Raw genomic sequence first — 25,604 nt, 5'->3', positions numbered from 1 at the left:
GATGCCACATCTTTTTTTTTTCTTTTTTTTTTTTTTTTTTTACGTACTATGACTTGTAACCAGTATTAGCAAAAGCTTTACAAAAATAACAATGAAAGGCAAGTGATGTGAAAAGATGTATCTCTAGTGAGTGCATGATGTAAAGGATGCTCTGGGTTTCAAATGATGAAAAAGAGGCAGGAACAACACTGGAAATGAGCAATAGGAAGGGGCTAAACATAGCTGACCACAACGAAAGCAGAGAAGTGACTGACAAAACAGAGATGACCCAAAGTAGTACTGTAGCACTGGAGAGTGTTGAAATCCAGAAAAGCAACTTTCTGACTGGATTTGAAAATGAAGAGGTAGCCAATGGAAGTAATCCATGTGTGATGCCTGTGCAACTTTCAATCAAAACAGGCCTATATTGCAGCATTGTGAGTGATTTGTTATTTTTAAGGCAGAGCTCTAAGGAAAAACTTAAAAGAATAAAATGTAGTAGCTAAATGAGTTAGTGAGGAAAACAGAAAAATAAAAAAAAAACACTCACAGAAAGATTTGGGAAAACAAATTAAAACTGAATTCTTAATTTCAGCCCAAAGTTCATCTGAACTTCAGTGAGGATTTCTGTTAGCTTGCTTTTAATAAGGTGGTGAAAATCCCTTTCTCTCCACTTGGATGTTCTTGGAGGTATAGAGAGAAGTGTTTCATCATCAGTAGCCCCCAGTAAGTCAAAAAACATCTGTATAACAAGACCACTATTCTTTCCTAACTTTTTCCCAAGTAATGTGTTGGCAATATGTCTCTGGAACTGTATTCTGGTATATTTTCCACCAGGGTATGATGTACGCGATCCAATATAGTCCATTTGGCTAATTTTCATGATATTAAACTGCTGAGAAGAGATCTGTTTTTAAAGAGTCAACTGAACAAGAACTTCAGAGTCTGTTTTCTTGTTTCAACTGTGAGGCTTTGAGTATGTACAGCTATCAAGAAGAAAAACAGAAAGGAGTGTACATGACTGGAAAATAAACACAAAACTGCTGAACCAGTATTGTAATTCTAGGGTAATGGGCCCTGATGCCACCCTTTCTCTAAGGCTCTTTTCCCTTCTGTTTGGTAGATTTTTTAATTTTTTTTTTTATTTCAAGTATTATTTCATATATTTCCCCTGAGTTTTCCTGCTCTCAGTCCTGCCTCACTACCTGTGCTGCATATAAGGAGGAAAGGGACTTTGGTAGCACTGGAAGATATGTTCCTCTGAGACGACACAACTCACTCCAGAACATTTTTAAAATCGTGTATGTGCAAGTAATGCTGACATTTAGCTTAAGATTTGGGGGAAAAGAAAGAGTGCGGAGGGGTTCTTAACACTAAAAATGCCATTCAGCATTGTTTTCTGCGAGTGGTACCTTACAGATGGGATGAAGCAGCAGTCTCCCTACAGATTCCACCCATCAGTTACTCAAGTCTTATAGCTGTACATCAGCCATCTCCCATACTACCATAAAGATGTGAGCTCTCATTCGATACGGCATCACAGATACCTCACTCTTTACTGGCTCATTACTTTTGAACACACTCTATCAAATTATTTCATTGGCTTAAAACAGATTTTTTAATATAAACTTCTCAGCTGGAATGCTGTGATATTTGTTCCAGACAAAATGTCAGAGACTAGAGAGATTTGATTTGGGTATACTCTGAAAACTTTGGAACCTTATCTAGTATTATCCTACCTCCTTGTAGTGTCTCTTTTACCTCCCTGTTTCATAACTTCAGGTCATGACAGACCTGTATTTCTTTTCTTTTCTGCTCCTCAGTTTCCACAATCTCATCACAAATCTGTCTAATATATATTTTATTGATACTATTGTGGACTTTAAATTCCCACTTCAAGCTCAGATTTTCAAATTCTGATTCCTATGATAGTGATCCTCCACAAGATTTTTGGCAATAACAGTTCTTGCCAGTTTCTTAATATTTTAAAGAAATATATAAACAACAATTTACCTGAAAAAAAAAAATAATAAATTGTTTTGTGCTCAGAAGATGAGTGATGCTTTGAATGAAATGCAACCCCAGCATGGAAGGGCAACAGAAAGGCCAGACACCACTTAATTCCTGCATTAGTCCTTTCATTCCTGCACTCTCATTTATCATCTTCGAGGTGTTGAAATAGATGATCTTCAGCACATCAGCAGACCAACCACACAGCAGAAAAGACTACGGTACAGACAATATCAAGCACACTGTATAAAACCTGCAAAAAAAGTGTGTGTTGAATCCAGCAGTAAAAAGCTAAAGGTACACCATGGAAAAACATGGGAGGACTGAGGCTGATAAGGCATCAAACAGTTTATGGAGAGAAACAGGCAACTACGCTCTCTTCTACAACTTAAAAGTAGATGATATAAACACTGTAGAAAGTGAGGTTTTCCCTGTTCCTAATGCCTGCAAAGATTTTTCTTTTTCCTTGTTAACCATACCCAAGGGAGTAGACATTTTTCTACCTGAGGATGTAAAAAGTAGAGTGCATTTTCAAAGTCCATGTCACTCAGATGGATTTCACTGACTAAAAGTACTCAGTCACTCACTAGAAAATCCATTTTCCAAAGTCCTTCTTGACTTTTTGTGGTACAAATCTCCACCCAGATGAATTTTATCAAACCTACCTCCAACTATGGACCAGGAACCATGATGATAGGTTGGTCATCTTTTTATGTTATTTAGGTGCTTCTACAACTATAAATAATTACTTATTTTGAAATTTGAAGCCTTTGAATTTTGAAGCCTTTGAAATTATTTAGTAAGTATGATTTTAGGGAACACCTACTTTTCAGTACACTCACAGTCTCTAGTAATTTTGTATATATTATGGAAACCTGCTTCTACCTGAATTTGCTTGCTAGAATCCCTAGCCTTGCTTGCCTTGTGGAGCATTATGGCAAACAATCAGTCCATCATGACTGACACACCTGTTTTCTCAGAAGGACGCAGACAGGTGTTTTTCATGATGGTATGACACATTCTGCCCTACAAACTCCCATAATCAGAAAGAATCCAGCCATTACTTTGAACACCTTTGACAAGAAATTACCTATCTACCTATATTACTTTGATGCAATTTGATGCATTTATCCATGCCCAATATCCCTCATCTTTTACAGGAAAATCCAGTAGCCTTCTGTGGCTGTAGCTGCCACAACAAGACTTTGCAGTCTGCCATTTTTTATCAAAGTGTGTCATTTACATGTTCTGTAAGCTTTTCGTAGTATGCTGAATTGGCAAACCTGAACTCCATGGACTTATCTTTTGTATGTGCTAAAGGATTTGCTTAATATTAAACAGAGATTCTCAGCACTGTATACTTTTGTTTCTTTCAGTGGCAGGAAAAGGTTAAAGTAAAATCCAAACTAAATTACAAAATACTCAAAATCCAATTTATCTTCCTTTATCCTATTATATAAGTACAGGGGCTTCCCATAGACATGTATTTAGCCATTTAGGAAGGTGCCATCCTGAAACAACTTATGGTTTACAAGGGTTTTGCTTGTTTGTTATTTTTTTCCATCTACGCCCCAGTTCGCTAGTAAGTACTCCCCTTTATTTAAACATTACTGAAGTGGGGCTTTCCCATTGAATTTTCAGTGGGACAGGTCAGATGCTTCTGAGTACAACGGACCTAAGGAAAGAGGACAGAATTTTCTCCTGGACCAAGAGCTTCCTTCTCATTTCAGAAAGCACCTCAGGTATTCAGGCACAGCACCAGGAAATGCAATTCCAAAAAGGAGCCATGATAGAAGCTGAAGAGAATTACTTTCCCAAACACCACCCACTATAGCAGCTCTTCCCTTACAAATCAGTCTGCCAGACATCAAATATTATCTTAATGAAAGAAGTTAAATTTTGATGACTCTTTACAAGCTTAATCACCAGAAGCTCTGTGCACAATTTATCCCTGAAATGTTAGAAAACTGTGTGTGTTGTGTCTGGTGGGTGGGAGTTGGGGGAGAAGTAGAAGGAGAATGGGGGAAATGATGGAGGGAATGGGCAGACAAGCTGAAGAGATCACAAGGGATCATCTAGTCCACCACACTGCCCCAACGCAGCACCAGTTACTCCTGTCATTCCTAACACATTTGTCTAGTGTCTCCAAACTTTCCTTGTATATCAGATCTTCAAGACCTCTGATTATCATCATTGTTCTCTGCTTCATTCTCACAGTACAGAGCCCAAAGCAGGATATCACACACCAGACAAACAAGATGCTCACAGCTAAGCAGCGAGCGTCTGTCAACAGCAACTCTGTGCCAACGGGCATTTAAACTTAACTACTGACAGAGAGAGAAACTCACGCCTTGTTCCTAAGTGGCTAAGGCTTATTTCTCAGAGACTTACAATATCTCTTTAATCATCTGAATTTGGAAGCCAGTACTAAGAAGAGACTGGATAGCTCAAAATAAAAAGCTCTTCTAGTTGCATGACAGAAAACTGCAAGTAATAAATATTTAGAACATATTTGATCTCCTATGTCTCTAGCAGAGAGGGTGTTGGTTGAATCAGCACTGATCAGAAATAATCTCAGTTCTGATACATTTGATTAGGAAGGAGTGTAGAGATGGTTTTAGCAAAACAGGTGAGGAAGGGATGTATTGGTCTTCGGTGCTAGTGCACAAGAATAGAAGGCACAATGCCTACGTCTCTGTCTGGCATTGAGCAGATGTCCCCTTGTAAAAAAAATTATAAAACAGTGGTAAAATCCGTTTGAATGATGACCATATTAAGAGTTGTCTGTTTAAGCTTTCCTTAAACATCAGGATGCCCTTAGGGAACAGCAGAACACGAAGGAATTGCAGCCCAGTTAAATGAAGGTCTGACGCAGGGAGGACTCCCACTACTTCAGTCACACAGACAGTAGCTGGTGGCGACCACCTTTGGTCTCCCAAGGACCCAGTCCTGCTGCTCTTCTCCCTGCAGGCTGCAGACTTGGGCACCTCACAGGTAGCCTGGGCACCAGGGGACAACTGAAGGACGTAAAGCCTCGGGGCAGTAAGTTAGGGCATGGCTGTATTCAAGCTTATTTGCAGCACAATGGCCTACACCACTGCAAATATGGTTTATTATATTTTTATTACACCATATTTGCAGTGGTGTAACAAATGCTGACCTTGAGAATCGGTAAACATCCAGCTTTCAGTGGTTTCAGTGGTCTAATTGACATTAGTAAATAAGGCTTATCCACAGCCAAAGCGTTTGGGCTAGATGGCATATGTCTTGCCACCTACTTCATTCTGTCTAAAAAGGAACAAGAAAACTCACCTCTCAAATTGATAATCTGTTAATGTCTCACACTGCACAAAGCCACGAAACACAAAGATTAAAGAAGTAAAGAATACATAATAGGTTTGTCACATGATATGGTTAGCAGGAAACATTTTAGACAATCTTCCCTCAGAAAAGGTTGGTTCATTATAAGCAAAGTTATTTGCAGGGATATGTGTCAATTCATTTTCCTTTGAAGAAGCAGACAGTTTTGAAATTGCTGAAATACTACATTTAGGCATTGTCAACATGAAGAAGTTCTGATTTAAAGTTCAAAATGATTTTTTTTTCCAAATGCTAATATAGATATGTAGAAAAATAAAATCACAGAACCATAGAATGGCTCGGGTTGGAAGGTACATTAAAGATCAGCTAATTCCCTCCTGCCATGGGCAGGGATGTCACCCACTAGATCAGGTCACCCAGGGCCTCATCCAAAATGAAGTATTTCAAAATTGCTAATATTAAATATTAAAGTTGATTTCATTAACCTTTCCCCTGAACTTTATTTATAAAATAACCAATATTTTATCTTTTTGTTACTATTTCAGAGATGAGAAATAAGAAATTTCAAAATTCAAAATTTCAAAAATTTCAAAAAGCATCAAAAATTGTTGACACTCAACATAACTATTTCTGATCCATCTTCAAGTTCTGTAAAGCCATTTAAAAGTCAATTCATTAAAAATTTTGAAGATTTTTAAGAAATATTTTGAGTGTATCTTTCTTTCTTCTCCTTGTATTTTTCATTATTAGGGATATTTTTATTTCAAAAATGTCTTAAAATTTAAGAACTTTTCTGTTTCTGTGGCTTGCTCTTTTTAAAGGCCTTACTCAACTATTTCTAAGATTATAGACTATTTTCCTATAGCAGCAAATTGTGAGGCCACAAACAGTAGTCTCTAACTTCAGGTGAAGAATGGGTAACTGGAAGACGTAAGAGATGCTGGCAAGATTTACAATAAAGTATTAAACTCAGGAACAAGGCAAAAAAAAATATTCTAAATGAAGATAAAGCAGGTCTTTTCAAATTTCTTCTGGGTGAAATAGGGTGCATTGCACTTGTTGCACTCTGGAATACTACAAACAAAAAGGATATAGTATATATCCCCTGCTGTGGGCAGGAATGACACCCACTACATCAGTTTGGTCAAGGCCCCAAGGATGTCCTTGCAAAACTATCAATAAATAGCCAACAACAGTACCACGCAGTTGTTCAGTTCATAGTGTTTCTCCACTCAAAGTTACCAAGTCACCATCCTCTTACAAAATTGCACTCAATATCTGTCAGTGGTTTATACAGCAGGAGGGTGTTACCTCAGCTGTTTTAAGTACAGTCGACAGGTTTGTTGCACTTGAAGGGGAATCTGTCCCTGTCGCATTGTCTTCTGCTTTTATCAGTCAAGGCAGCTTCTCTGCCTTCCAATATACTGCCTTCATCATGCCCTTTGATGCACAGCCCAAAAAGACTTTTGTCATCTCCCCTATCAGGTCAGTATTTCACTTTTCAACTAATAAAAACACGATTAATCAACAAGTACTTGGAATTCTGTGGGTAGCAAGGATGTAAACCCCCCACTATCTAAAGAATCTGCTTTTTAGTGAGCTACTTATTTTGTCTTACTCAGAGGTCCTGCAAAAAACCGACTCATTATATCAAAAACGTAATGCATAAAAATGCGAGCTAGGTTGTGGAGCTGGCAGGGGCTGATCTCTGATGTGAATAACCAATTCAGGGGAGTAATCGCTAGCAAGTCTTAATTGCAACGTACTGTGAATTAAGTGCATAGGTAGTGTTTATTTAGCACATTTTCACATCTGAATATCTGCAGTTTTGTAGAAAATTCTAAGCTTGATGTTGAATGGCATTTTGCCAGAAATTAAAAGGAATTATTACAGTTGTGTGCTAAAATTCTACCTTCTGGGCAAACGGTGATTTAAATAAATGTGATGTAATATTAAATGTGTGTATGTTAGTAAATACACACTTGCAACCCAGTCACTGCACTGGTAACACAAATTTGAAGGCTTTGTATCAAGATAGAATATTTATAATTTACATAGTTATTACAATGTAAAAAAAGATCTGCTTTACTAGCAATGAATACCACTGAAATCACTGTTTTACTCTGCAGTTACTAATATCCTGCTTATTGATTATGTGTTTCATTGTATCTTCAAGATGCCCCAGGCACATCTGATGCTATGCACTGTTCTGGACCCTCTGTCCCTGAGGTGAAAATATTCAAGCCAGAGCACTTTCATTTACTAGCACTAGGACTTCACTGAGTTGTTATAGAAAAGAAAAACATGTAGGACAATTTACTATGTTTGCTACCAAATTTTCATTGTGAGTCTCCTGTCACTGAATCTGTCAATGCCTTTGCAAGAACTTTCGATGTTTTATAATGAGAAATTACTGTCCTCCTCCCCCTCCCCCCCCCGAAAAAAAAATCAAAAAAAAAAAAATCAGTACAGGCTAGATGTAAAGGTTTATTTTAAAAATTATTTGATCTGAACAGCTGTTTTTCTGTTTTTCTAATTCAACCTTCACCAAAATATTCCAATAGTTACGCACTTCATAAGAGCCTTTCAATTGTGCTTAGTCAAGAAAGAGAGATTTAAATTGGAAAGTGACTTCCATGCAGAAAATTCCAACTAAGAGGAAACACCCAAAAAAAACATTTAATTTATCTTGGTATTTCCCTAAAATAAAATGCTAAGGATTAGACTCTCAGTTGACAAGAACGCCATGAGTCACATCTGCAGAAGTAAGTAAAGAAAATGCATGCAAAGGTCAGGCGTTATCACACATAATATTGTACAAAACCTTCTCTCACTATTTAGCCGCCTGGTCAATAGTCCAAGATACTCAGAATAGTAGGACCCAACCTTTATTTTTCAAAATTCACTGGAAGACACAGGGATCAGTAAGTGAACAGTGCTAAAACAAGCACTGCTACGAAGATGACAGGCACAGCATTCTTCCATGAAGCTTGTTCCAAACAGCGGCAGCAACTACAACTTCTGGAGTTGCAAAAACTTTCTTCTGTAACAGGGGGTTTATTTTAACAAGATTTCTAGGGCAAATACTAGCTCTAATGAAATTACATGGATATTAGGACAAATATTTTGTCCTAAAAATCTATATTTACTTAAATCAAAAGAGCTGTAATCTTCTCTCAACAATTTTCTAAAGCCTACCACCTTTTCTGAATTTTGTTCTAATTTTTTTTTCCAGATAGTTCAGCTAAGGATGCATTACATAAGCTTATAACTACAGAGTTCCTTCTGTTTTCTGTTTTGAGACTAATTAAAGGTCATTTTTCAGCATATTTTTCTCATTTTCCAACTATTTACATATCTACAGACACAGTCAAAATTAGAAGATGCATTTTACATGTCCAGACTTGAAAATTAGGATAAAGGAACTGAAGTCTAATGCTTTAGGATGCCGTTTATTTCCCTGTATTGCAAGGAAAAGAAAACAACAATAGCAACAAAAACACCTTACTGCACCTCTCTGGTAGCAAATTTAATACCTAGCAAGGAACCCACCACCTCTCACCTCTCCATGAAATAAATGTTAATTTTTGTCCAGATAGATTTTGCATATTTGCCACAGCTCAGCTATGAACTTATCATAGAAAACCCTAAGAACACAACAGAAACATAAGAAGCTAGTATCTGTTGTTTAAAGACACCTCAGTTTTACAGCAGGGATACTGATGCTCCCAACTTTTTAATTATCTGAAACCCCATCAACAGCTTTATAATGATGAACGCAACATAGTTCAGTTTGCATTTGTAAAAGTCACTTTTAGAAATGGCAGATGTGGGCCAGCACATCTGGAAACCACTTTTAATTATACTTTCCTCAAGTGGGAAAGCAGTAGCTTGTACCCATAGTGAAGCTTTTATATCTGACCACACAAATACTAGCAACCACCTGTGCTTTACACTGATTTTTATTATAGAGTATATCACATTACTACCCTATTATTCCAGAACGACATTTGAAGCTGTTGTGTGACTAAGCTGCAGCAAGTGTGGTCTCGAAAATACCTCTACTCTACAAAAATGTAATAAACTTGATTAGAGTTAGGGTACTTACCATTGAGGGTATGAGCATGCTCCTAAAGTTGGCTTCTCTTGCTCTGAAAGTCATAAAAGATACACATTAACAATCATGATTACTGGTCTGGGAATTGGAATTTAGTGAACTAATGTATAAACCCCAAACGAGATACCTTGCAAGTATTTGGAATTCCTTTCCAATATTTGTTTCTTTACTACTGTTAACACATGAGGATTATAGTCAAATACTCATGGCTTCTTCAGCCATACTCTGAGATCACAAAAAGCTATTTCAACTGTGATCTGTCAGCCTAACGGTATTTCAATTCTGTCATAAATATTTTCATAGGTTGCAAACATTGAGCTACATGATTAGGTTGGGTTTTCTAAACTTAACCTTCCTCCCTACTCCCCCCACCCTGCCCCAACCAAGTGTAACAGCTTTTTTACATCACTGTTCCTAAAAAAAAAAAAAAAAAAAAAAAAAAAAAGTTTCATATTTCTATGGATTCTTTTTCTTCTTTACAACACTCCTTCAATGTTTCAGAAGAGTATAATGTTGACACGCAAGATTCAGTATATCAGAGTGGAAGGCAAAGGCTGAGAATTCGCAATGCTCACCCCCCGGGAGACCTGTCACACCCAGGGACAGACTTGTCAGGAACACACGCCAGTAGGCGTAACTTTGCAAAGGGTACGGTACGCGATTTTACAGCCTATATTTGAGCATCATTTGCTGTGCTGACCTGCACTATGTGTCCGTAACTAAAAAATCCAAGTATCACTTTAGCATATTTTGATCTCCTTGGAAGTTACTGTGCCTAAATAAAAGCCTCCACAATGGTAGGCATCTAAAAAAAATAAAAATGCATTCACCTGCCTAGTATTCTCTGCCTTTAATTCAGGATGTAGGTCTTGCAGTGAGATGTGAAGCCACAGAGGAGCCCCTTGGGACCGAACCCTGTCCCAGCGTGCTGCCCGTGCGCCTTCGCAGCCCGTGCCAAGGGCTCTGGGGCTGCAGCTGCAAGGAAGGGGAAAGCTGCTGCTCTGGGGAAGGCTCACAGCACAGCTGATCCCAGCATCCCATGGCAGCCGCTGTGCTGCCTCTCTATCAGGCAGAGCCACGGCCAACCTGCAGAGCTGCCAAGTGCCTTGGCCTGCTCCTGCCCTCCATCCGCGGCCCCCAGCGCTGCCGACTCACAGCAGGCTGCGAGCTGCTCTGGCTGCCCCGGCTCGGCACAGAGGGAGCAGCAAGACCTGCTGCAATGAACCCTTTCTTGTCATCTCACAGCCTTCCGAGACATTTGAACACTCACCCAACTATGATGCGCTAAAATAATGCACGGTGGTGTTCCCTGGGTCATACATGTAACTTTTGCAAAAATGTTTGTAATGCTTTAAGAGACTGAATATATTAACGGTCCATAATCCCACCGCTGTAAAAGCATAATCTGATTTCACATTGCAAATACATTTACCGTCCATGGCATAATATTCCTCCTCCTATTGGATAACCTGCGGTAACAATTTTACATTGCTAAAAAATGTTTCATTTCTGTGAGTTGCTTAAACCTGAAAGAAAAAAGGATCGTGGTCTACTTGGAAATACAGGCACACTCTGTAAATATAACTTGTTAAAGGTTTTCCAACTCAACACAGTTACAGGGCAAAAGAAGCACTTGTACATTTGAATATGAAGGTGTCCTGAAATCAACATTACTGAAAGAAAAATTATGTCTAATTACAAAAATAACAGACCTAGTGTGTAAATTCATTTCACCTTGGACATAGAGCACCTAATGCAGCATTTTAGTAGGAAGACACTTGCACACGGGTAGCTGCACTTTCTGCACTTTTTTTGAATCAGCAATACGGAGATAAGGAAGGCCAGCCACAAGACTAAGTTTTTGAAGGGGAGAAGGACAAGAGAAAAGACTGCAAATGGGCAAGATAAGGATTCAGACACTTGCCCCTCGATGATGCCAGGACACATACACCTTTACTTGCTAAGCCTTCCTCTTTGAGGAGTGCCAGTGAAGACGACGTAGCAGCGTGGGGAGGATGGTAATGTCAGTGGTGTTAGCACGGCTGGGAAGGAAGGGGGAAGACACAGCTTTTGGCATCCTGGAGCAGCCAGGTCAGCAGGCGCAGGGTCCCGGGAGCCACCAGGTCAGGGTTTTTCTCCCTGAGGACTGCCGTAGACCCGACATCAGGCCCTCGCCGGTACGCATCTCTGGCTACCCCACTCATAACACTGTCATCATGAGCTTACGGATGCGACTGGGAAGGAGAGCAGAAACGTCTGTCTTTGAAGTCGTGAAATATATCCAAGATCCTGGATATCTGCCATTTTAAAACACTGAGCTGAACGCACTCCATCGTAGCAGCAGGTTAACTGTCTGGAAGCACAGCACAAACCAATCGGGAAAATACCACCATGGGTGCATCCTGCCTGACTCGCCCTGTCTCAGGGCACTGTGGGTGCATCGGCATGGTCCCCGCTGCTGCTCGGGGCCACCAGCATCTGCACTGGGGAGAAGGTGGAAGGCCAGGGCCGGTGCCCCTGAGCAGGGCTGCTCTGGTGCCCCTCTGCTCCCCCAGACATAGCAGACAGAAAATCCTGCGAGGCCTCTGCTGTGCTGTCAGCCCTGCCTGGGGAGCTGGACTGGCACGACAGTGGAGCACTGTTCTCAACTAAAAACGTTACCAGGGTGCAGCAACAATTCAAAAGCCCAGAAGAATATTATTTTGTGATTGCAGCAGCACTTTGTCAATCGATACAGGCATCATGAACTGTGAAGGTTTGGTGGAGAAAGCACAGAGGAAGCAACAACAAAAATCATTCTGACTGCACGCAGCCTTTATGCAGCCAGTGCAATTTTACCTGCATTTCTAAATCACTGCAGCGTAATCACAAACCAAAATCGTAACTCTAGTGAAAATGCCGATATGGAGGGACTTCGTTACTCATATTACTGTATCCTGCAAGTATGTATCCTGCCTGCTACGTTCTCCTTTTTGTAAGAATACAGAGCAATCGTGGCTATTCGAACACAGAAAAATGTGAAGCAGAGCAAGAAAGAAATGAAGAGAATTTCAGTTAAATTGGATTTTCTTGTCTCTTTGTGTAGTTTTTATCACCGAGATGACAAAATATTATCATTAGCAGTTTATGCCAAAAGTTAACATTCACCCATCATTTTCTATTTTTTCTAAACCACAAAGGTTGGAGCCTGTTATGCACTCCCCTTATCTTCCTCTGTTACTTTAGAATCTAAGAGCACACTGTGCCCATTAATCTTTCATGGCAGAGTTCACTGAAGTTCTGCCAAAATTCAATAATTATGTTCCATCCAATGCAGCAATTTATTTATCTCATTGCTGGAATTTAGAATATATAGAACAAAGTGCCGAGTTTATATGAATGAAACGTTTGCTTAAAAAAAACACAACACACAACAACAACAAGAACAACAAACAAACAAACAAAAAAACAGCCTGGTTTCATTTCTAAAGTTTTAAAACATGCAGTAGAATCTATCGAGGAATAAAGCTATTTTTACAAGCCCTCATGATATCTTGATAAACTGAAAGTGTTGTACAATATGTTTATTTTTTTATATATTTTATAAATACCTTTGTAACTTTTACTCAAATGTATAACAATATGTACATTTATACTGCACTACTAAAACACGTAGTATATTAATGTCTAGCAGCCATTAAAAATGCCAACTACAAAGCAAGAATTTTTATTTTGAATGCAGAATAGATTTGTTTACTGCACTGAAATGGGTGACTGGGAGTTCAACAGTTTGTGGAGCAAAATCTAATATACAAAATTACTGCGAAGTTAAGCTTTATAATTGCACCCTTTCACGAAATGTTTGCAAACAAATAGAAAACATAAAGCCTTCCAAGTAGGAAGATTAGAGACACATTATTTCTGAGGGCTGTTAAAAACAAAAATGCCATAATGGAGAATACTTAGTATGCTTCACCTTTTGCAGTCTCAGGAAAGGTAACTAATCAGTCATTTACCAACCTAGCTGTAATGAAGAAATGTTAATCTACCAGTTTAGGATTTAAAACTAGAGTATAGTATCTCTACATTTTAAGCCTTATACTTAAATATTTATGAAAGCAGAATGCTTATTTATTTGATGGAAATGTGACTTCCGTGTATATTCATGCAGACAATACATTTCCTGATGAAAGAAAACACTAATTTACTGCAAGCTATCAAAAGCCAAATCTATAATGTTTTAAGTTTTTGTGTAAAACTCTTTGTTACTTCATATATTACATTTTTCACTTCAGGCATTCTATTAGACAACATTTGGTTCTGGATTTAGAAAGTGCTCACAAAGTTTTTGGAGCATAACTTGCTGTGATTTATAACACAGTCCTTCACCAACCAAAACAGAACTGAAAATCTGTGGAAGTAGTGCACTAGCACGTGTTTGCTATTTCACAGTAAAACCTTCTAGGTAAAACTAGGAATACCACAGGAAAACATTTTAAAGTTATCGTTTTGCAGTAACTTGATGAGTATATGCATATTTGAAATTAAGCGTACCTAATTTAGTAACTCATGAGAAATTACTTCCACACACCGGCAAATAAATTTTGAAACAATTCGCTAAAATTCTGCTGTCACGTTTACTTTTGCATCCAGCATGGTCTTTTCACAGTGCTTTACATGAAAATAGGATTCAACTGTGATGTATTTCTCCCTGCTGTAAAACTTTTAAAATGTCCCAGTAAAAATGCAGTGACTCTTATCCATTTTACTTCAGCCTGCTAACACTCTCCGCCTTTTGTTTTCAACGTTTTCATCTCGTCTGCTTTTCTTTCCTTGTAAATGCTACGTGTTACAATTAAACTCGGAGGAGACTTTATTGAAACTCAGTCTCCTGCAAGGTAACAACGAACAAACCCTCCCACACAAGATCAATGGAAGTCGAGGCACTGAAGTGTCTGTGAAGCCTAAGTTTTTTCCCCAGCCTCGTTATGTCTTGCGTTATGTAACGAAGGCAGCACAGACACCCACACAGACACAAACACCTTACAGAAAACGTACGCCTGAACAGCAGAAAGACGGTACCTGTACAGCCCATTTTAGCTGCAGGAACTACTGCACAGGGGACCGAGCTGGGGGGAAGGGTGCAGGGGAAGGTGCGAAACGGCGGCTCCGCACGGATGCTGCTGCGCGGGTATGGCACTGCGTGTCAGTAAGCAGCACGTCGAGGCAGACACAGGCAATTCCAGGACTGCAACCACAAGTGTTGCCATGTAAAATAAAAAATACCTAACAAAAAGACTGCCTGCCGCACTTTGTCTGACATCGCACACGCATGGAAAAGACAGCGGGGTAGAGCACACAGCGTGTCAGAGGAGGTCCTTAATTTCCAGTTGCTGGGCTGCTTTGTTAAACAGAGATTAAATTCACAAAACCTTCGAGTGTACAATAATAATGTATTCCCTTACAGTGCCAGAGCTGCTTATGTAATATCAGTGAGGAATAATCGCCCATTTATTGCACTGATGAGCTCCACAAGTTTCGAAACTCAGAGCGCACTTGAAACATGAACTTTCGCAGCTCGTTACTCCTCTGTACACTAACTCCCTTTCCCCCTTTTTAACAACAAAGGACGGCCCAAGTTCTGCTCCCTGTCTTGCAGCTCAGATCCATACCCAGACTTCAAGGACCGAGGATAAATCCAGAGGCACAGCCGAGATATTCCTTGCACATTCCCCCCTCAGTGGATCTAGGTACATATTTTTCAACAGTTACAGCAAAAAGCTCCACTTATGCAATTCAAACAAAGAAACTTCCAGAAAATGTCATTACTTACTGTGCATTGTGCATAATTTACTGAGATTAAAAGTTTAAAGATTCATCTGCTTTACGTCCACAAGTGTTTTAAGCAGCCCCTACCACTGTATCCTGCTTAAACGTGACTATTGGGGCCGCTTGGGCGCGTTGGAAAATCTAGAGGTACCAATGACTCCCATTACGCCTTCGCTGCCCGCAGCCTGCTTTTTGGAGGTGCACAAGCTGCGGAAATTCAGCCTGCTAATAGCAACAATTTGGTACATCAGGAAAAAACAGACACCCTCCCCGCCCCCACCCCCCGCCTCCCTGAATGCTTCAGATATACTGTATAAAGTCATTTTGACATGCCTACACAACTGGTTGTGGCAGCTTTCAGACATGATTCCTAATCACAAAAAAATGCTTCAGGTTCTTTTAGAGAAAGCTTGCCGTTGGGAAGTTGATCTTGGCCAAGCGCCAAAATCATGTGCAAAAGGGGCCCTCATTACCAATTCATGGCAGCCTTCAGCGCTGACAAAAAATGTGACCCAACAGGCTAAAGCAACAACTAAAATTAAAAAGTACGAGACAAAGACAACTTACTTAATATTCCTTCCATCGCCACATTAAACTTTTCCGTAATTAAACCCTTGTTAGCTCAGAGCGGTTTGCAACTACTTTTTAAGGGACTGCCCGGGCAGCCCGCGCAAGCTACGAGAGCTCCCTGCGAGCCCTCCCGGCCGCGGCGCTGCCGCACGCCTCTGCTCCGGCGGCACAACTTTCTGCCTCCTCCTCGCAGAGCTGGGAGGGAGAGCAGCGCCCTGAGCCCCAGCGAGCCTGAAAGCCACCACCGGAGGAGTGAGGAGGGGGAAGGAGGGAGGAGAGAAAGAGCTGGAGACCCCGCAGAAACTGCTTCCTAAACTTTCTGAAAAGGCTGTCGAAAAGCTCACGCAAACGTTAAGCACTTGCAATTAACAGAGTTCCCTGTCCCGCAAAAGCAGATTCGATAGACGGCCTTACCTAGGTGTCGTCTGGCTTTGCACTGGATCAAAAAGTTTCCGGCCTAAGCACACAGATATTCTTTCACCAGCCATAAAGGCCCCTTTTATGAATCCGGCACTGTAACAGCCTGCTTTCTGCACTGCGGCGGGAGCGGGATGCGTCGGCTTTCGGGAGAAAAACAGCCTTACTGCACTATTAGTGGCAGATTGTCTAATAATGGATTTATCTTAAAGAGTGAAAAGGCATTTTTTAAACAGCAAGGAGGGTGCGGTCAGATGTTAGGCTATCCCTGAGAAAAGGGGCCTAGGCTGCACTAGTACCTAAATACTAGCAGAAGCTGGCTGGGAAGGGAGCCAATGGAATGACTTTGTTTGACCCAGCTGCCAATCTCTCCTGAAGCAGTGCGCCAGACTAAACACTGACACTATTTTAACTCAAATCAGGCTACAGCAGCTGTTTGCTTTCCGGCTCTCAGCTATGCACCGCGGCCGTGATGACTCTGCACGCCGCAGATGATAGAGCCGGGGCAGCTCCACTCAAATCTGTTCCGGCTTGGGGCTGGCGATGGAGACGCGGGGGGCAGGAGGGCTGCTGGGATGGGGCCTGCCTTCTGTCGTCCCCCCCCCTCACCCCCCTTGTTCTTTCTTTCTTCCTCTTTTTCTTTCACACCCCCGCCTCCATTTTCCCCAAGGTGAAATAAAAAGGAGACTTGAGGCGCGCAGGAAATCCAGCGTTGTGTCAGGTGGACAGAGAGGAGTTGCTGCCCAGCACCAACAACAGCCGAAATGTATTGAAAAGGGGGGCGTGCACATGCACAACTCCAAAATCCATCCACAGCCTGAAAGTATTTACCTTCCTCATCTTAGTGACACTCAACTTGTTCAGCATAAAAATAATCAACATGCAGATTCACCCTCCCATTCATTCTTCATTGTAAAACGAAGGTCTACAGATACCTAAGAGAGCAGTCGCTGCATGTGTGCATACATGCACGCATTTACATACGCATCCAGATTCTGATCTAAATTACAGCAGTGCAAATTGCACTGTAAGCAACAAAGTTATTGCAGATTAAAACCGAGGGTGGAATTCGATAGCCAATTTCCATATGAAAGTACGTGAGACTGAAAAAAGTACACAAGTAGCTATTAGCAATAAGCATATGGCATGGAGGTTGGCACATCTTTTCCAATTGAAAAAAAAAAAGAAAAAAGTCAAAGAAGATTTACAGCTACAGAAAAGAAACACAGAAATATGTTAAAAACCCATGGAGGCTTCTGAAGTACCAGACGTACAGCACAATCCAACACAGCACCTACAGTTTTGCCACATTTGCACTTAAGTTCAGCCGTGGTACTTAAGCCAAAACTTTGTTTCCTCTCCCCCCTGCCACGGAGGGTTGCTAGCTGTTCCCCAAAGCTGTATGTCATGATAATTTCCTTGTTCAGTAAAAAATCAAAAGAACACCTCCACCTAAAACCAAAATGCAAAGAGAGGGAACCTACCCCTTTTATTTAATATAAAACCATGTGACTTATCTTGATACAGAGTAAAGGAGAGGGGAAGGTGGGTTCCTGACCTCTGAATGCCTTCAGTAGGCCCTGCTGGATATACTGACATACTGTACAGAGATAATGGGAAAACAAACAAACAAACAGAAACAGAAAAGTAAATAAAACAAAAACAAAAAATCCAAACCATGAAAGCTGAGTCTATTGTCTATTTCAGGGTCTTGTGCACCAACTGATTTCCATGAGCTATTCATCAGCCTGCTCCCAGAAACCAGCAGAAATCAGTCAAATATTATGCAAGCTCAAATCACATTTTCTAACTACCTGAAGCTCTCATTGGTCCTCAAGTGTATGAACAGTTTAAAAAAATATCTTGGATAACACCTTAAATAATCCACCATAAAGCAATTAAGAAATACAAATAAAAATGAATAATGGCTATAACAAATGCCCAATGTTTCTATCTAACATGCAAGTTGAAATAGGAGATGAGACCTATATACTGAGACTTACATACTCACATATAAAATGCCAAGACATTTATACTACAAAGAAAGGTACAAAAAATGCAGTTACCAACATCCAAGAAGTCTGAAAGCTTAAAATGGCAGACAGCCGAGAAAAAGTCAATGGTGTTTACAGTCCTTCTCTTCTCTCCCTAAGGTGCACAGTAAGCATTTATCGTGAAATGAATTTACTTGCCTCCTAAAGAAATGTGAGTCCTCAGCATGAGGACTCACATGAATTCACACCTTGAATTGCAAGACAAGAAAGGCCATACTACAGTGATACCTCTAGGAAGACTTTAATGACACTGAACTTAACATGGCTGGAGAAGAACTAAGTACAAGGTAAGTAACAAAATATGGGCTGGAGTGAAACTTTGCCAGCATCTTGAGGCAGAAAAGAAGGTAATATGACCAGATCAACAGACAAAGACTTTAGCAACTAAATTTTCGAATGACAGGAAGGGAACAATGTTGCTCCCAGTGAAGCCAGCAAGGAATTTATCTAAGACCTGACAAGATCAGGATGTGGATAAACTATGGTGGAAAGGCACTTGAAATACTGACAACAAAAAAGACTACACATTTAAAGGTGGAACACAAAAGACTTTTCATTCAAATGCAGTATAATCAGCTGAAAGCTCATGCAACCTTCTTGGAAAGCTAATCAAAAATGTATTCCTGTGTCTGTTTACAAGGGTGGGTCCTCATAGCATCATTTTGATTTGTAAGTTAAATATTCTTGTCATAATTGCTCCAGGGCAGTTGTGGGAGAAGGAGGTGGTATCTGGCATTTCTTCCCCTTTTAATCAAACTTTAGTCAGCCTTGGGCAATGCACGAAGAAACGTAGGGAAGCACTGGAATTGATAACTAGCAGCACTTTGCTGACAAATACATCTCTCTTTCCTTCTAGAAAATCATTTAAAATTCTTACTATATTATAAATGAAGCATTAGTACAGCTAAGCATATTTGCAGTTCCTGTTGTAGAAAATCTCTAGTTACTTCTAAAAGGGTTCTGTTAGACATAATGCATTCATTCTTTTTACCTTGATTTTGAGGCTAAGGACCTCAGTGTGTGTGTGTGATTACACTGTATGTATCTATGCCATCTAAAACCTAAAATTACTGGCCATTACTGGTCAAATTTAAGATCAGAGGTTTCAGGTGTATTTTTGAGAAACTCGGTAGCTTTGAGATCTCCATCCTGTATCAAATAGAGGTTGAAGGAATAGATGAGGGAAATCTGTCGGCATCCCCGTAAGCAAATATGGAAGATCTTTAGAAGACATTCTAACTGTTTCAGTGCTTCGCACCAAAAACTTCTATCAGACCCCAACACTATTTCAGATATCATAGCTTAATTAGCCTCAAGAAATGAACGCATAGGGAAGTGGTCATGAACTGCCTTTGTTTTGCTGGCAAGCTGGCCAGCATATAGGGCATCTTTCATAGCAATTTCTTTGTTTTCCTTTTTGGTTTCAGCTGTTCAGGTAGAATGGCTTCTCTCTGTCCTCATTTCTTCTACATTTGGTACCATAATTTTGTCCTCTTATCTTATGACCAAATGATTCCTCACTTCAAATTAATTCTAAAATTCTAACTAATTTCAAAGAAATCGGGATTTTATCCTTGTCAGACCCAAGCCATAAGCATATTGCCAGAGGTGCCCAGAACAGGATGCATGTAGAGCACTGTGCAGCTAGCACTGTGAGGTGATTTATTGCTTCCAGCTTCCACTTGTGCATCAGCCACTTTGGCAAGAGATGATGGGCCAAAACTGTGACGTAACCTTGCAAGTCATATATGCCATTGCTGGCATTTGAGAGTCTGAGCTCCTACAATGCTCTGTGTTGTTCACCTACTGAGCATTACACTATGTGAACTTTCAGCAAGTATTGCTGCTAGGCTTCAATGATAAATAGTAATTTCACCGATAAGAATCATTGAGGAGGCAGGGGGAGAGCAGGAGAAAAAAAAAAAATAATAAACACAGAATAAAACTCTTGTTTCAGTGTTTCAGGTATTTCAGATGGGTAAGTTAGATCTTCAAAACCAAAACTGATGCAACTTTATTTCCCTGCCTACTCCATTAGTATATCAAGCACCACTGATTTTATTAATATTCTCATTTTTAATGTGTATATTTTAAGCTGAGAGACAATGGTGGAATATCACAATAAAATAAAATAAAATAAAATAAATAATAAAATGCAGGAAAGTATGCTGTACATTCTATGTAAAAAGTGAGAAATTGAAATAAATTCAAGAGACAGTCACCTATTCATGTTAAAATGGAACCCAGATGTTAACTGCTGAAAAGCAACTTGCCTCAGAAACTTAATTGCATAAATATCTTTAATGAAGGATTTGCCTAAGTCTCTGAATGAGCCAGTGCCTACCACACCACTACCAGCAGTAGCACATTAGACTTTTCCATTGCATTTGGTTGGGAAAATCTGGTATTGCCACAGTCCATAGACATAGTTTAAAGAAGATAGAACATGGCAGTGACTTTTGCAGCTATGGAAGTAGTTTAATTCAGGCTCTAAAATTAGTCTTACACAATCTCATCATCTCCAGATGCTCCTTTATGCTCATAAATCCACTAAAATGTTTATATTGTCCCATGCAAAGGGGTGAATGCCTGCTGTGGATTGTTGCTCCAAGGCAGCAATAACTTACTATGCCTCTTCTGTAGCAAGTTGCAGTGGTTTTTTGAAGTAAAATCTATAGACGTTTGCTCTTTCCATCACACCTCCCACGTTTCCACAAACCACAACATATTTATGCTTCAAGACATCTTCTGGAACAAATCAGTTTTAGTTTTGAATTAGAATACGGCATGACATGAGACAGATATAGCTGGGGTTTCTCCTAAGAATAAATTTGTGTGCTTTTAGAACAGAGACCAAGCAAACATCAAGCTTGCATATACTCCTTACTTATATGCCAAGGAAATAGCTACCATATGTATTAAAAGTCAGTATCAGATATAATTAGATTAGATATAATATAACTGGGCCCCAAAGACCACCATCCAATCTTACTCATTCCATCTTTGGGACCAATTATCATATTATTATACTCAGTAGTGCTGAGAAGGAAGAAACTCTATTGTGTTGCTGAACAAAAAGGCAGTTCTTGCCTCAAACATCATCCTACTATTTTGTCAGTCAAATGCAGCCTTCATACATAAGATCTCTTCCTTGTGCTCATACACAGTTCTCCCTCTTCTCCCACCACCATAATCTCTCTTTATAGTTCTGACTACTGAAGAAGAGGAGATAGATGGTCCAGTTTTTCTGTGTGGGTAAAGTCCATTTCCAATTGATTTAATTTCTATTATTTTTCTGGCAAGAAGTAAGATAAGGAAATAAAAAAAAATGAGAAGAAAATAATGAAGAAGATTTTTGGTAACGCACCCTTGCAAACATTAGGCAAACATTAACACTGGTTTCATAAATAACACTAACTACAAAAATGAGATGGACAGCAAACAAATACTATTTATAGTATTGGGTAATACAGAGATGCTAGCACATCTAGGAATGAATGTGATATAGAGGTTCAAAGGGACTAGAAATCAGGATTCTTGGTGTTTCTGACCCTGCTTCTAGCTCAATGTGTAACATTGGGTATATTACTTAACCTCTCTGTTCCAAATCTCTACTGATAAAAAATCATGGTACTTAAAAGGCATTTGAAAGGACTTGCCTATCCTATTTTTTCTAAGTGGACAGATAATATTTCTATTAACTGTTAAGTAACTAATAATATATTAATAATAACATTATTAATTCTTGCTAAATGGTTTGAGATCCACCATTGTAGCAATGGTAGAAGAGTCAAAGAAAGTATTTCATCATAAATTAATATAAACTGAACTACAATTTCTGATTTCCTGTAATGTTCTTATGCAGTAGAAATAAATATTAAACAAGTCTCTATTGAATATCCAGAATAAATTTGTGGTCAGTTTAAGTGCTGTTTTTATGTAAATTGGAGAGACAGGGCATTAAATTCAGTTTTTCAATGCATGCTTCACAAAGATTGTCCTAAGCACTAATGTCTGGGTTTAAACTACCTGCTTCACTGCAAAGTTTAAATAACCAATCACTCTGCCAATGTATATGCCTTTAAGTCAGTGCTGTGTTGACTCTTTAAATATTTTCACTTTTTAATATAAACTTTTCAGACAAAAATCTCTCTTAGAGAACAAGGACCCTACACAACCAAAATGGAGAGAAGTTACCACTTTCTGTTTTTTCAGTCTCACCTGTTTAAGTACAGCTGACAGAGCACAGATGCATGCATTACTCTTGTCTGAGGGATAGCCTGTTTACCAACCTTTTAATGACTTACAGTTGAAATTGCTCTGCACAGGAATCGTGATGGTATTTACCAGTAATGGGAAGGAGAAGAGTCTACCAGTTACAGTAGGAGACTAAAAATCTGTGTCTTGGTTCTATTCAAAGTTCTGGAGGAGAAAAAAAGAGGCAGGTGGGATTTGTGTACATCAGTGATTTCAAGATCCTACTAAGCAGTCATTTCCATTGTTAAACACAACAAAAACAAACCTCGTAGTATGGGAGAAATTATTCAGATCTTTGTGCATACTGCACTAAAATAGCTGGGTTTCTAAATTATTACACCAGAAGGTTTGGAAATGAAACTCTTTATTTGCGTGTTATAAATCCATCTATTTAGCACACAACTGAAACAATGTATGCAACACTATTGTGTTCTCCCTGCAAGTCCATCTGTCCAGAGTTTTGTCCTTTCAAACTCAATGTAAGACACAAAAGACTCATGTTTAGGCTCATTTATTCTGAACCAGTCAAACAGATACTTAAACAAAGAAGCAATAGATGATGAAGTTTAGTTACAATCAGTTATCATTGCAAATATGTGAGGTCCCAAGAGAAAGGACCATCAGGACCTCTTGCCTTCTTTATATTAAGAGTCATAATTTGACATGGTTTTGGTTAGAGGCCTGGAACACAGCAGAGTAAATCCGAAAAGAACACACATTAGAGGAGGACAATGTATTTGATCACTGTTTTCATCAAATCAAATAAAAAAAAAAAAAAAAGGAAAATAAAATTTATCAATTTTGTCTTGGTATTTTGATGTTCTAAATTTTCATGACTGCCAATACCTGTCAAGTGAAAGTTCCATGAAATAAAATGTCTAGATTAAATTAGGTAAATCCTATTCAATACCTTTCAGTTTTTTATACAAATGCTGATTTCTCACACTGCATAGAGACTACCTGATGGCTTTTCGATAAAATGCCTCCTTATGTATCTAAAACCAGCTTTCAGTCCAGCCCCAGATGCATTTTAGCAGTTATTTTAGACAGCACTTTACTGTCACTGGAGAAGTTTCAAGTTTAATCTAAGGCAACTTCTGCATCCCAGCTGAGAAAGTAGCAGTTATGAAAAGTAATTTTCAGTTAGTCTCACATCATCAAAAGTTGGTTTACATTTACACTGTATGAAATTAAATTACTGTTCTGACATGAAACCCAGGAAACTGGAATTCACTTATGGAGAAGTCCTTGCAAAGCAGAAACCTTTTTTAAATCATGAGTATGGTCTCTCACATGTGCTTAATACATACATTTTTCATTAGTATTTGAGAGCTGTATGCAAGTACTGATGGAGAACTCTTAGCTTAGCCTTGTAAGTAATCAAGTATCGTGAATGATCAAACAAAGTTTTTGTTTATTATTCTGTGTACTTCTAAAACGTAGAATCTTGGTATGTAATCAGTCCTACAACACCACAATATTTAAAGAGCAAATATCTGAGGAATGGATTCATCAAACTTCAGTGTAGGCCAAAACTTTCTTCAACACAACACACAAACACACATGCACACACACACACAAAGGAGTAAGAAGAGACAGACAGCAAATGTGATCAGTTTGAATTGACCTGCATTCTACCTGATGCTGAAAATTATGGTACCTCCAGATGCATGTGTTTTCTACATGTGCTTAGCATATTTAATAAATACTGCTTCAAAACTGTGACAAAGCCATGACGGAAAAGAGGTTTGGGCAGCAAGCTGACCCATTTTCATCAGCTAAATGTTATTTCATAAGCACTAAGTATTCACTGCTTATCTGACTGAGCAGCGCAGAGATCACAGCCAGCAGAGAGGATAAGAAAACAGAAAGAGACAAAATTGTTCTCTGAGTTTCAAGCAGAAGATTATTCATCTTTTTGGAAAGGAGTATTTGAGTCTTCATGGCTTGGATATGAAGAAGCTAAAATTAAATATCAAGTAATACTTGATCTTTCATGATCTGGTGCAAAAGACAAACTGCTATCAAACATCAGTATGGCACTCACGGGTAAAAAGACATAAATTGGGGTGGTGGAGTGGAATGAAAATGATACAGCACAGACAAACAATAATCATGGATACATTCATAATAATACCAAGGAAGTAGGAAAACAAAAGTGTGATGGGTTAGAAGGAATAAAGAGATGAAGAGGAAGTGAAAGGGACTGCTTTTTCTCACTCATCAAGATTGTAACCATGGGGCAGGACAAACAGAAACTTACATTCTTCACTACTTTCAGTGCTGTTGTAGGACAGAACTACTAGACATAACAGTGAACATGAAACTACTAGAGTGTCCGAAGGAGGGCTACGAAGATGGTGAAGGGTCTGGAGGGCAAGATGTATGAGGAGTGGCTGAGGCCACTTGGTTTGTTCAGCCCAGCCCAGAACAGGCTGCAGGGAGGCCTCATGGCGGCCTGCAGCTCCCTCAAGAGGGGAACAAAGGGGCAGGCGCTGAGCTCTGCTCTCTGGGGACAGTGACAGGACCAGAGGTAGTGGCATGGAGCTGGGACAGGGGAGGATCAGACTGGGTGTTAGGGAAAGGTTCTTCACCAAGAGCGTGGTCGGGCACTGGGACAGGCTCCCCAGGGCAGTGGTCACAGCACCAAGCCTGCTGGAGTTCAAAAAGTGTTTGAACTGTGTTCTCAGACACATGGGCTGTTTTTTGGGTGGTCCTGTGTGGAGCCAGGAGCTGGACCTGATGGTCCGTGTGGGTCCCTTCTAATTCAAGATACATATAAAAAAAAGAATAACGATGAACATCCCACAGGTTACTCAACTGTAGAAAGAAAACAATATGGAAAATGGAAGAAAAGCTTTCCTAGTATAAAGCACCTGCCAACTAACAGCAATGGCTGTGTCACAGAAGATTCACAGATTTTGTTTTGCTCTCTTTGTAATAATACTTAGAGGGCTTGTCAGCACATACGTGCTATTAGTATTCTTATAAGCAAAGTGACCTCAAATATAGCAGAAATATGTATTTGAGTGAAAAATCTGTAGATGCATTGCACTAGCAGAAATGTTGTG

General features: G+C 39.5%; 1 protein-coding gene across 12 annotated transcripts in view; it reads right to left on the bottom strand.

The window, feature by feature from the left end:
* Nucleotides 1–25,604, bottom strand: part of LOC121079132 — a 242,263-nt gene that overhangs the window by 90,473 nt on the left and 126,186 nt on the right. For all 12 annotated transcript variants that reach the window (XR_005824895.1, XR_005824894.1, XR_005824915.1 and 9 more), the window contains one exon: nucleotides 9,419–9,461. Coding sequence is in view for 5 of the 12 variants with exons in the window: in XM_040576020.1 (XP_040431954.1) it covers nucleotides 9,419–9,461 (43 nt within the window). In the remaining 7 variants the exon portion in view is untranslated. The remainder of the gene's footprint in view (nucleotides 1–9,418; nucleotides 9,462–25,604) is intronic.

This window comes from Cygnus olor, chromosome 1 (genome assembly GCF_009769625.2).
Source record: "Cygnus olor isolate bCygOlo1 chromosome 1, bCygOlo1.pri.v2, whole genome shotgun sequence".
Classification (NCBI taxonomy): domain Eukaryota; kingdom Metazoa; phylum Chordata; class Aves; order Anseriformes; family Anatidae; genus Cygnus; species Cygnus olor.
This window is presented reverse-complemented; position numbering and strand designations above follow the sequence as displayed.